A 13,495-nucleotide genomic window follows, 5' to 3' on the forward strand; every position below is an offset into this window, starting at 1 on the left:
TTTCACAGTAACTTAATTGCAGTGTTAATGTAAACCTACTTGTGACACTAGTAAATAAACTTAAAACTTAATTCTGTGATGCTTGATTGTGCTATCAACAGCAACCTCCAACACTTTGCTGAAATTCAGGGTAGATAGATGGATTGGTATTTGGTTGGATTGAATTTCATGGACTCGTAGAATCCCTACGGTGCAGAAGGAAGCTACTTGCTCCATCAAACCTATGCTGACAACAATCCTACCCTGGCCCCATCCCCATGCTCCCACATATTTACCCTAGCCTATCCCCCGACACTAAGAAACAATTTAGCCTGGCCAACCAACCAACCTGCATGTCTTTGGAGTGTGGGACGAAACCAGAGCACTCGGAGGAAACCCATGCAGTAATGGGGAGAACGTGCAAACGCCACCCCAACAGTGACCCAACCTGGGAATTGAACCCTGGTCTCTGGTGCTGTGAGAAAGGAGTGCCACCATGCCACCCACATTTGTTCTGCATTTTGTAAGATTGAAAGTTATAACTGTGGGTAAGAAATATAAAGAAACATTTAATAATTGTCCACATATTTTTGACTTGGAAAATGTGGGTCACCGAAGGCTAACTAAAGAGGTTAAGGATAATATTAGATTAAAAGAAGAGACTTATAATATTGCTAAAAGGTGCAGTAAGCCTAAAGGTTGGGAGAGTTTAGAAACCCACAAAGCATGGCCAACATATTGATGGAGGAAATAGAATTTGCAATGAGCAAGTAATTTAAAACAGATTTTAAACACTTCTATGAGGAAAGAGCAGCATACCTTAAAGGCAAGAGAAACTGTAATGGGGAATAGAAGATAAGAAATTGATATTAATAAAGAAAAAGTACTGGAGCTATTAATAGAATTAAAAGCTGATAGATGCCCCTGGATCTAATGTATACGACCACTGTTCTGGAAGACGTGGCTGAGGAGATTATGGACGCATTGGTTGTGATCTTCTAAAATTCCCTCGATTGTAGAATGAGACCAGTGGATTTGAAGTTAGTAAACGTAACATCGCTATTCAAGAATTGAGGGAGAAAGAAAACAGCTCATCTGGGTGTTAGTCTTCAGCAAAGGTTCGGAATCCATTAAGACTATGGTAGCTGAGTGCTTAGAAATTAATATTATTAGAGGAGGCAGCCAAATTGGTTAAAGGACAAAAAACAGATGGAATAAACAGGCCATTTTCAGGTTGGCTTTTACAAGTGGGTTGCCACATTAATTAATCTTAGCAATTAATTAATTTTAGCAACTTACAATCTGTATTAATGCTTTGAAAAAAACGAATGTAATGTAGCCAACTTTGCTGATGGCACAAAGCTAGGTGAGAAAATAAACTGTCAGAAGACACACTATGTCTACAGAGGGAATTTATTGTATTATTATATCCTTATGGTGCAGAAGAGGCCATTTGACCCATCAAGTCTGCACCGAGTCTCCGACAGAGAGCATTTTACCCATGCCACCACCCTGCCCTATCCCATGGCTAATCCACTTAAACTAGACACTAAGAGGCAATTTACAATGGCCAAACCTGTATCTCTTTGGACTCAAACAGGTTGAATGAGTGTGCAAGAAATTGGTAGACAGAGTGAAATGTCTATTCATTTTCAAATACTGCACTCACCTGATGAAGGAGCAGTGCTCCGAAAGCTCGTGCTACCAAATAAACCTGTTGGACTTTAATCTGGTGTTGTGAGGCTTCTTACTATTCATTTAACATTGAAAAACAGATTTTTAAAAAATGATAGAAGCATTTAAGGGGGATTTTGGTATCCTTGTATGTAAAACATTAGAAAGTTAACATTACAGAGACAGAAATCAATTAGGAAAGCAAATGGGTATATTGGCCTTTTTGTCAGGGGTTGAATTGCAAAAATAAGGAAATCTTTGAGTCCACTCTTTGAGTGCTGTGTGGAATTTTGACCTCCATACTTAAGGATACATTTGCAACAAAGGTTCACCAGACTGATTCCTAGGATGAGAAAGTTGTCCTATGTGGAGACATTGAGTAGAATGGGTTTAAGTTCGCTGGAGTTAAGAACAAGGGATGATCTCATAGAAACATGAAACTGAGGGGGATTGACAGAGTAAATGCCGTGAGGCTGTTCCCTTAGCTGGAATATCTAGAACTAGCGATTTATAATCTCAGGTTAAGGGGTTGACCAGTTAGGACTGAGGTGAGTAGAAATGTCTAAACTTGGATGAATCTTTGGAATTTTCTGGTGCTGCGGCCCGGTGGCACAATGGTTAGAACTCTGCCTCAGCACCAGGGAGCCAGGTTCAATTCTCAGCTTCGGTCTCTTTGTGGAGTTTACATGTTCTCCCCGTGTCTGCATGGATTTCCACCGTGCGCTCCGGTTTCCTCCCACAGTCCAAAGATGTGCAGCTTAGGTTGATTGGCCATGGTAAATGGGCTGTAATGTCTCGGGGTTAGCAGGATAATTGAGGGTTTTGGGAATAGGGCCTGGGTGGGATTGTGGTAGGTACAGACTCAGTGGGCCAAATGGCTTCCTTCTGTACTGTAGGGATTCTATGATACTCGCTCATTGAGTACATTGAATCCAAACATGTGCAGGTTAGGTGGATTGGTCAGGCTAAATTGCCCCTTAGTGACCCAAGATGTGTAGATTATATGGATTAGCTATGGTAAAGAGGGATAAGGGTGGGGTTGAGGGCCTGGGTAAGGTGTTCTGTCAGGGAGCCGATGCAGACTCCGTGAGCCAAATGGCCTCTTCTGCACTGTGGGGATTTTATGATACCGCATTCAGCAGTTGATAGACTTTTGGAATCTGGGGAGATGGAATCTGCTGGGAAAGTGGAGTTGAGATAGGCCAACCATGATCTTATTGAATGGTGAAATGGGCTTGGGGGGAGTGGTGTTGGGGGGGGGGGGGGCAGAGGAGGAGAGGAGTCCTTCTGGTTTACACTAGGAGGTTTGTGTTTTTACCTATGTGGCTACATTGCCTTTAGAGTCTTGTGCTCTAAACTTGAGCAGCAAGTCTCTTATCTGGAATCTCATTCAACACTCCCTTCTGTAAAGGGAATGCAGTTGTTTATAAAAGCTTTCGGTGGGTGTTGGGATGAGGTTAGATATAAGTGACACGTTGCAAAGGTTAAGGTGCATGATGTTAAAGGAACTGATTGGGGGATATAAACCTTTTCTGTGAGTTTTAAGGAGATACTTAATCCAGTGTCGTGTGCCCCTTGGTGAGCCTTTGCAAAATTCTTTCGGTAACAATGGAATTGTAAACGAGAAAAATTCTTTTGGAATGTAGGATTCAATGGATTAAGATTACCATCAGAGTGGAATACAATCTTTACATTTCACAAATTCAGAGTCCCTCAGAGAGGCCAATGTTGCTGATACAGCAACATTGGGCTTTATAGACCAATAGGATTATGTAGATTCCTAATCCCCCTGCTGTGTCGTACAAAAATACAAGGACCACAGGGAAAGAGGAAGAGAGTGTGTCTAATTGGATTGCTCTTTCAAAAAGGCACTGTGGCTTCCTCCTGTGCCGCTTGCTTCCATAAAGCATGCAGGAAGGGGAAGCAGACTAGTTATTGTGCGCTATAAATTCCTGTCACCTCCCACCCAATAACAGACTGACAATGTTTGGTCTGTTTACCATGCAGTTTTATTCACTTATCAGATGGTGTTCACTCACCCGGAATTCGAACTAAAATATTATCTTTGTGTATCGGTATCACGGTACCGTTCACAATGTTTATACCTGGTGCTATCCTCTAACCTGAAAGCAGAAAGAAAAGTCCAAAAACGCTGTTGGGATATTTAGCTAAATGCACATAAGAACAAAAGAAATAGGAGCAGGAGTAGGCCATCTAGCCCCTCGAGCCTGCCCCGCCATTCAATAAGATCATGGCTGATCTGTCGTGGCTCAGTTCCACATTCCCGCCCTCTCCCCATAACCCTTAATCCCCTCTCTTATCAAAAACCCATCAACCCGCGTCTTAAAAATATTTAGCGAGGTAGCCTCCACCACTTCAATGGGCAGAGAATTCCAGAGATTCACCACCCTTTGAGTGAAGAAGTTCCTCCTCAACTCTGTTCTAAACCGCCCCCCCTTTATCTTGAGGCTGTGCCCCCTAGTCCTACTGTCCTTTCTGAGAGGGAAGAGTCTCTCCACCTCTATCCTATCCATCCCATTCATCATCTTATATGCCTCAATGAGATCTCAGAGAATTTGAAGTTTTTAATTCACTGAGTGGGAATGCCTACACAATATCTGTTATTTCAATGATGCTGCAACATGTTAGAACTCAGTGCATTGGCATTTGTCCCATTTACGCTGCTGGGCATAATTCAGAGCACCATTGCCAATTCATAAATAACCACATGTATAATTTTTTTTCCAAGGTATGACTGTGATCTTTATTTTTCATGATGTGGAGATGCCAGCATTGGACTGGGGTGGGCACAGTAAGAAGCCTCACAACACCAGGTTAAAGTTCAACAGGTTTATTTGGAATTACAAGTCTTCAGAGCGCTGTTTACCAGATGAAGGGCAGTGCTCCAAAAGCCAAATAAACCTGTTGGACTTCAACCCGCTGTTGTGAGACTTCTTATTTTTCCAATGGAAGGTGAGCAAAGAGTGCTTTCAAGGCTAAATGAGATAAAGAACTGAATATCCTGAAAACAGTCAGGAGATGAAGCAGGATCTTTGGAGAATAACATTAGCATTTCTCGGTGATGGGAACTAGACAAAATTTGGGAGATTTGACAATTTTTAAGCAAGTGCAGCACTAAAGAAAAGTGGGGGTTAGAGTGCTCAGGAAGAACAATGGGGAAGGTCTGAGGATTGGGTGGAGAGCAAGATTGATTAAATGATCACTTGGGATGATGGTGCAAGGCAAAACGGTTGATGGACAAATCAAGAAATCAAAGCTGAGTCCAGAGGAGGTTCAAATGGCTACACCAGAACAACATAAGGAGGAGGAAACCATGGAAAATCTGGTACAGTGAAGGAGGCATCCATGTCTGTAAGTGTGGTGTAGAGAGCTGGGTAGATCCTAGGATTGCTGGCTCAGTACTGATATGGAATTGTCACTCCAAACACAACATTTCTTTCATTCCCAGTGTGGTTCTGGTGCAGTAATCACTACCAGCAACTGTCTCGAGAAAATGGAGAGTGGTGGTTATGATAGTTCATTAAACACAGTCTTGAGGCCCGAGGGCTGTACAGTGGCTCATGGAAAACCTTCTGTTTCTGTGACTTTGCTGCGTGCAAATTGGTTGCTCATTGCCTACATTACCGCAGTGACTATACTCGAAAAGCACTTTGTTGGCTGAAAAATGCTTTGGTGAATCCTGAGATGTTACATAAATACAAATATTCTTTCTTTTAGTTGAAGCTGTGCTTTTTTGTTGGTGGCAAATACAATCATAAAAGGTCAGAGGGTAGAGGCTGCCATTGTTAATTGTCTTGAGTAAGTTTTCCCAGGCCTACATGTAGTATCTTCCCTGCTCACCTGTACTGAACCCTTGCATTACCATAGGAAGAGACGAGATAGACTCAAAGTCTGAGATAAACGTTTGTCCATTATTAAAAATTTATGCATGAGACATAGATGTTGCTGGCTGACCAGCATTTATTGTCATCCCTAGTTGCCCTTGGAGGTAGCTGTGGCTCTTGAGTCATATGTAGGCAGAAGGATGGCAGATTTCCTTCCCTAAAGGACATTAGTGAATTTTCCAACAATCGACTGTGGTGGGATTTGAGCCCATGTCCCCAGAACATTAGCCGAGTTTCTGGATTAAATAGTCTATTGATAATACCACTGAGCATCACCTCCCCTGGTGTGTTGCTGTACAACCCAGCAAATGAAGGAAACAGTATTAAAGACTGGTTTGTATTACAGAAGGGCTGCAATATAGAGAGCTTTTGTCTTAGTGTCGTCTTCCATTTCGATTCATTGACTGACAGTCACATCATTGTGAAATTACACTTTCTTGCACCATAACAACACTCAAAACTGTTTTGACAGTTTTATATACATATTATGTCTGTATATAAATAATTTACATTAACTGATGCAATTGAATGCTCTGAATCCTTGAAGTACACAGCTAATGGAAATCTCAAAACTTGACTTCTCTCAGGATGTGATTCTGCTCACAGTCTTTTTAACCAGGGAAACAAATGCACACACATTCATAAGAAAATGAATTTAAATCAGTATAGAAGTTAACCAATATTACTCAATGTTACATTTCTACAAGTGAGCTTTTGTTGGCGATGATTGCACGTGGGGCTACAGTGGTCTTCCCACCCTAAAATCTACATTCATGAGCTCTAAAGCATAGCAGCATACTAGGCTCATGTTTCATGAGGAGGTTTAGTGTGTGCCAAGTGGTATCTTATGGTGTTAACACTTTAGTCATCCAGGCTACATGACCAGTTTTGTCAGTTTCTTGGTCCATTATCAATGTTATTAGTTTACCAGTTTATACACTTGAAATCTGGGTTATGAATTTACCAGTTTAATATTCTTCTCAATCCATCGCGCAAACCAACCTCCCATCCATTGACTATGTCTACACTTCCCGCTGCCTTGGCAAAGCACTCCATGCACCAGAAATTCTCTCTTCCGTCGGGAAAAAGATACAAAAGTCTGACATCACGTACCAACCGACTCATGAACAGCTTCTTCCCTGATGCTGTCAGACTTTTGAATGGACTTACCTCACATTAAGTTGACCTTTCTCTACACTCTAGCTATGACTGTAAAACTACATTCTACATTCTCTCGTTTCCTCCTCTATGAATGATATGTTTTGTCTATATTGTGCGCAAGAAGCAATACTTTTCACTGTATGTTAACACTGTATGTTCACTGTATGTAATGTTCACTGTATGTGACAATAATAAATCAAATCAAATATTCTGCTACCTGGGTTACTAGTTTACCAGTTTAATTTTCTACCATCTGCTATCGGGGGGCATAGTGGTTACCACTGCTGCCTCAGCGCCAGGGACCTGGGTTTAAATCTGGTGTCAGGTGACTGTCGGTATGAGTTTGCACATTCTTTCCGTGTCTGCGTAGGTTTCCTCCCACAGTCCAAAGATGTGAGAGTTATTGGCCATGCTAAATTGACCCTTAGTGCTCCAAGATGTGTAGATTAAGGGGATTAGCAGGGTAAATACGTAGGGTTACCGGGATAGGGGCACGGTAGAATTGTTTTTGGCGCAGGCCCAATGGGCCGAGTGGCCTCCTTCTGCACTGTGGGGATTCTATGAATCTATCTGGGTCACTAGTTTACCAGTTTGCAGGCTTGATCTTCTTGCAACGGTTGGCTGTCTCTATCACGATTACTATCTGGTCTTTAAGTGTTTGGTTTAAACTGGTCAGCAAGAGTTGATTCTTTAAATATCAAGTCATCTTATCAACTTACATTAACAAATTGCATTTATACAAACATGTAAAATAGAAGCAGAAGTAGGCCATTCAGCCCCTCGAGCCCATTTGACAAGTTCATGACTAATCTGTTTGTGAGTTCCACATTCTCATCTACCCTCAGTAATCCTTTTCCTAAAACAAATCCATCTACCTCTGCCTTAAAGATATGCAGTGACCCCACCTCCAATGACTTCAGAAGCAGCAAGTTCCACAGTTGCACTACCCTCAGAGAGAAACATTCTGCACATACAGGCGACCCCTAATTTTAAAACTGTGTCCCTGGACTCACCTCCAAGAGGAATCATCCTTTACACATCAGGGAAACTGTTGGAGAAAACTCTGAAGGAGAAAATCTGTCTCCATTTACAGAGGCAGGATTTGATCAGGGATAGTCAGCGAGGGTTTTTCAGAGGAAGGTCATGCCTGACAATTTTGAATTTTTCGAGGAGGTGATCAGGTGTGTAGTTGAGAGTAGTGCAGTCAGAGACGGATGTACAGTTGGTGGGGCTCCATGCCCACAGGTATGAATAATTGCTGAAATCCAAACTTAGCTCTCGTCAGAATGATGGTAAAGGTGATCAATATTGCCATGTGCGAGTCTATTTTATTCATTTGTGGGGCTTGGGCGTCGCTGGCTGGCCAGCATTCGTTGCCCATCCCTAGCTGCCCTTGTTCAGAGGGCATTTGAGAGTCAACCACATTGCTGTGGCTCTAGAATTGAACCCTGGTCTCTGGCGCTGTGAGGCAGCAGTACTAACTACTGTGCCACCATGCTGCCCATAGGCCAGTGCAGGAGCAAATACTCCAATCAACACTGACGCTCAGTATATTTCACAGAGTTGCATTCAGTTTCAAAAATGAAAGTCAACCTCCTTCCTTCCTTTCACAAAATCAAAGAAGCTATTTCCATAAATTCACAGTGTCCCCTTAGTCCAAATCCAATATCCGGTGTCTTTAACTCTCAGAGACTAGTGGCATCAAAACAGCTTGAATCCCAAAGGCCACAGATTCCTTGAGCATATCCTGGACACTTTTCTGGAACCATATCTTCTTGAACCAATAAGAAATCAGGCCATTTTAGATAAACGCATGAAAAATAAGTCTGAATCAGTCAGTCGTAACAGATTAAGGTAACATTTAGCTAACAGTGAAATTAGGTTTGGGAGAGTGAAGCGTGAGCCACCAGCCAAGGTTTTAAATTTAGGCAAGGCTGACTTTGGAGAAATGAAGGGATAATTGATAATCGAAATTTGGACAGAACTATTGATCGCTAAAATTATAGTGGGAGGTCTTTGAAAGATATTTGGTGGCAAGACAGGTGGTGAGAGCCCTGTCTTGTCAGCTTGGATTGGGAATGTCCCAACTTGTTGGGACTCTGAATTGGCTTTAATCTGACTTGATTGGATTGGAATAAAGTGAAGAAAAACAAAAAAAAAAATTGGTGGCTAAGATCAGGTGTAGTATTGATATGCTGTACTTGGTTGAAGTCATTAGGTGACATTTTAGCTTCATTTGAAGCAATTTTTTATAGTGGCATCTTGGCCTTTTGGCTAAAATGCAAATGAGATCAAGCCTTGGAGGAGGAGCTATACCTACTCCAATCAGCTTGGATCATGTGGGTCAAGTCCAAGACAGGAGGTGAGAGCCCTGTCTTGTCAGCTTGGATCGGGAATGTCTCAACTTGTTGAGACTTTGAATTGGATTTGATTGGATTGAATTGGAATAAAAGCAATTTGGTGCAGTACGCAATCTATACATAGTACTGAAGGCCAACTTGTGTAATTAAACAACCTAAGTCATCAAGAGAAGTGAAAAATAGGGTGGGGGGGGTGGTTTGGGTTGCAGACTTGCAGGGAGGGAGAGTGCATGAGGACTGGATTGAATGGAGGGGAAGTGTGTGATGGAGTTGGCGGTCCATGGGGAAGGAGAGTGTGGGATGGGGTTGAGGGTTCATGGGGAAGGAGAGTGTGGGATGGGGTTGGGTGTCCATGGGGAAAGGAGAGTGTGTGATGGGGTTGGGTGTCCATCGGGAGGAGAGTTTGTGAGGGGGAATGGGCAGGAGGAGAGTAACGTGAGTATTGTTTGAAATCTATGATCAGAATCACAGCTTGTAATTTTATCAGGTCCCCTCCTCAGCCTTCTCTGCTCTGAAGAAAATAACCCAAGCCTATCCCGTGCCTCTCTTCATATCTCAACTGCTCCATCCCAAGGCAACATCTTGCAGAATCTCCATTACACCGTCTCGAATGAAATCACATTCTTCCTATAGTGAGGAGACCAGAACTGCACACAGTACTGCAGCTGTGGCCAAACCAAAGTTTTGTACAACTACTTACTGTTTAAGTCATACTCTGCTTTTTTATTCTTCCTGCCAAAGTGAACATGTTCAGCCAGATTTTGTCCACTCACTCAACCTATCTATAATCTGTCTACAAACACCTAATTTTTCTTCGCAACATACTTTCCTGCCTGTCATTTGCAAAGTTAGCTACCATGCCTTCACTCCCCTTATCTAATCATTGATTCAAATTGTAAAAGGTTGAGGCCCCAGCACAGACCCCTGTGGGACTCTGCTGGGACTCCAGCTTGGGTCACTGTCTGTGCAGAGTCTGCGCGTTCTTCCCTGTGTCTGCGTGGATTTCCTCCGGGTGCTCCAGTTTCCTCCCAGTCTGAAAAACGTGCTGGTTAGGTGCGTAAATTCTCCCTCGACATACCTGAACGGGTGCCAGAGTGTGGCGACTAGGGGATTTTCACAGTAACTTCATTGCGGTGTTAATATAAGTCTACTTGTGACACTAATAAATAAACTTAAACTTGTCAAACCCTGCCAAATCAAACAGACTTACAGAGCATCTTCAACATAGGAAAAGATCCTAGGGTGCTGCACAGAAATGGAGTGACACAGAAACTGGATTCTGAACCAAAGAAAATGATATTGGGAAGGATAACTAAAAGCTTGGTTAATGAGGTACATTATAAGAAGGAATTAAAGGAAAAGAGAGAGACAGATCCCAGTGGCTTCTGGTTGCATCCTGTAATGTGGAGACATTGGATATTAAAGTTATTAATCAATGAATTGACATTGTTGGTAAAATCCAGACCAAGGTTTATAGCGTAAGGTGGCATCAGCCATCTCTATTTGATGGTCTCTTTGCTTTTATTATGCTTGACCAATGTCATGAACACGCTGTATTTATTAAGCTAGGTATATAATTTCTTTCCCAACTGAGTTTACTCTTGTGTGTTTTACTTTAGCTTTGAGTGAGATCCAAGTCATATACACACTGAGGAAACCTGCCCTGCTTTCCCCAGCACGGGTGTAAGCCATTAAGATGCCACCACCATCAGACATCGTGAAGGTGGCCATTGAATGGCCTGGGGCTTTCCCGAAGTTGATGGAGATTGACCAGGTAAGAACAGAGCAAGAGATTCCAAAATACAGAACTGATGCAAACTTTCATGCTAAGCTGTTCACATTGGCTTGGATTCAGCTCATCAAAAGGTTGACTGGGCCAAATCTGGAGCATGAATAACTAGAACAAGTGGAGAGAATGGGCCATGCGCCCGTGATCAGAGCACTATGGAACCTGCCACAACCTCGAGGTTGGCTGCCACCCAAGGCTATAACTCTGTCAAAAGAACTGAGTAAACAAGCTGATGGTGACATCTCAAACTGGATCAGTGCCACAGATGTTCAGTGGTAGTTCTCTGTCTTCTGGTCCCAGCCTGGTTGACTGAAATGGTGAGCGAGTGACTGGTGTCTATGCTCAACATTAACTAACAGGTTGAGATAGTCAAAGCCACCAGAGTCATTGGATTTGGATGGGGGGTTGGGAAGAAAATGGCTGATAAAAATATATAAGGGACAGACAGTTTAATAAATTGTTGAAGTTCCATGATATGTAATTTTTAAAAAATATTTTTCCGTTATTATTGCAGAAAAAGCCTTTGGCTTCAATTATACGGGAAGTCTGTGATGGGTAAGTGTTTCCTCGTATTCAGAGTGTTTGTTGGCTAGAGCTCTCTGATAGCTTAACTGTGCTGAGAAAAAAGGACTTTTTATTTATTTTATTTATTTGTGGGTGTCGCTGGCTGGGCCGGCATTTATTGCCCATCCCTGAGGACATTTAAGAGTCAACCACATTGCTGTGGATCCAGAGTCCTATGCAGGCCAGATCACGTAAGGAAGACAGATTTCCTTCTCTAAAGGACATTAGTGAGCCAGATGGGGTTTTACGGCAATTGTTTCATGGTCATTATTAGACTTTTAATTCCAGATTTTGATTGACTTCACATTTAACCATCGCCATAGTGGGATTTGAACTCGGGTCCCCGGAACGTTACCCTGGGTCTCTGAATTACTAGTCCAGCGACAATACCCCTGCCCCACTGTCTCCCACATATATGCTGTTATAACATAGGAAGTCATTTGCATAGAATTAAACCAGAGATGTGCTAGCACAATTGTTTTATTGACCTTGCAGTTTCGGTTGTTGCAGAGAAGGCAGCCCAGGATTTGCAGTTATGATTTTCCTGTTTTATTATCTTGGTTACGACTAGGAGGTGACGAAGAGTGGGAAATCCATAAGCGTTTTCTTTGCATTTGGCTGAACCATGTAATTGGCAGTGAATCTGAGAACAGATTGCTGGAATTGTTTGGGAGAAAGATATCAGCCAGAACTCTACCACCTCTCCTGCCATGGAATCAGAGCGGGCGAGGGTCTGACAATGGAAAATTCTGTTGAATTCGGGCTGGAATTTCCAGTCTCACCCAAGTGAGGCCGTAAAATTCTGCCCATCACTTTGGGAGGTGGAAAAAATATATACTTTCAAATGGAAGGAGGTGAGAAACCAAGGATCATGGAGAAGGTTCAGAGAGAAGATCAAGTGAACTATAAAACACACATTAATTAACTTTATTTCAGTGAGGCAAACTGACGGAAAGGGGATCAAGGAAAATTAGGACAAACTAGTTTTTAAATATGAAAAATCTATTTGATGTTGAATTTCTTGACAGAAGTCATGTAGAGTCAGAGAGTGAAAGGTATCTTTGCAACATCGGACACTTCTCCAAGTTAAAATATTTTAACTGTAGTAATCGGCCTCTAGTGCGGTCAATACCAGTTTCAGTTTTGGCAATCATGTCCTGTCAAAATACATTGAATTGCCAGTTTGAATCAGTGTGTTGCCAGAACTCAAAATGATGCCATTCTTCATCTCCAGGGAATCTTCTATTGTGAGATCATTAATTTTCTCTCATTTAAAACGATCAGGGCTGAAATAGCCCGTTCCTTTGCTGTTCCAATCCTGCTTTTCTCGAATAGTGCGAGGTGGCGAGGCTGGTTACACTTGTGCTCACCAAATCCACTGGGACCTTTCCAGAATTTTGGGTCGGATCTCAAACAATGGTGAGACAGAGCACACAAAAGAGATAGAGTCTGGTGATCACAATAATCTCTTCCTCAGTGTCAACAAAGTGAAGTTGATAGTCATCAACCTCAGGAAGCAGAGTGGAGGACATGACTCTGTCTATATCAACGGGGATGAAGTAGAAGTGGTCAAGAGCTTCAAGATTTTAGGTGTCCAGATTATCAACAATCTGTCTGGGTCCCTCCGTGCGGATACCATAGTTAAGAAACCCCACCAATGTCTCTAATTTCTCAGAGGCTAAGGAAATTTGGCATGTGTACCCGAACGGGTGCTGGAGCGTGGCGACTAGGGAATTTTCACAGTAGAAATAATCAGACATGTTTATTTCTATTTCTGTCATCAATTTATATATCTTTTTTACGTGCATTCAGGTAAAGAACCTTCAATTTTATTGTTCTACTATTTTTCTTTGCTCTCACCCTGACTCCTGGTGCACTCTTTTATTCCAAAGCTCTGTTTTGTCACCCACTGATTAGCATAATCCATATTGCCACCCTGCACTGTTGCTTTGTCCTTTCTCTTTAACTTTGTAAATGGAATCCTTACTAAAGGCGAGAATAGAAGATGTAGAAATGAGAATACATAGCGTGGATTTCAAAAGGGAAAATCTTGCTGGATCAAT

At 42.2% G+C, this 13,495-nt stretch overlaps 1 protein-coding gene across 5 annotated transcripts in view; it reads left to right on the top strand.

Annotated features, from left to right (window-relative positions):
* elmo1 (engulfment and cell motility 1 (ced-12 homolog, C. elegans)) overlaps positions 1–13,495 on the top strand; it is a 259,536-nt gene that overhangs the window by 42,453 nt on the left and 203,588 nt on the right. For all 5 annotated transcript variants that reach the window (XM_080203660.1, XM_080203693.1, XM_080203676.1 and 2 more), the window contains exons 2-3: positions 10,699–10,853; positions 11,383–11,423. In XM_080203660.1, coding sequence (XP_080059786.1) covers positions 10,776–10,853; positions 11,383–11,423 — 119 coding nt within the window. In that variant the 5' untranslated portion in view covers positions 10,699–10,775. The remainder of the gene's footprint in view (positions 1–10,698; positions 10,854–11,382; positions 11,424–13,495) is intronic.

The sequence above is a fragment of the Carcharhinus amblyrhynchos genome, chromosome 2, assembly GCF_965287045.1.
Source record: "Carcharhinus amblyrhynchos chromosome 2, sCarAmb.v2.hapA, whole genome shotgun sequence".
Taxonomy (NCBI): domain Eukaryota; kingdom Metazoa; phylum Chordata; class Chondrichthyes; order Carcharhiniformes; family Carcharhinidae; genus Carcharhinus; species Carcharhinus amblyrhynchos.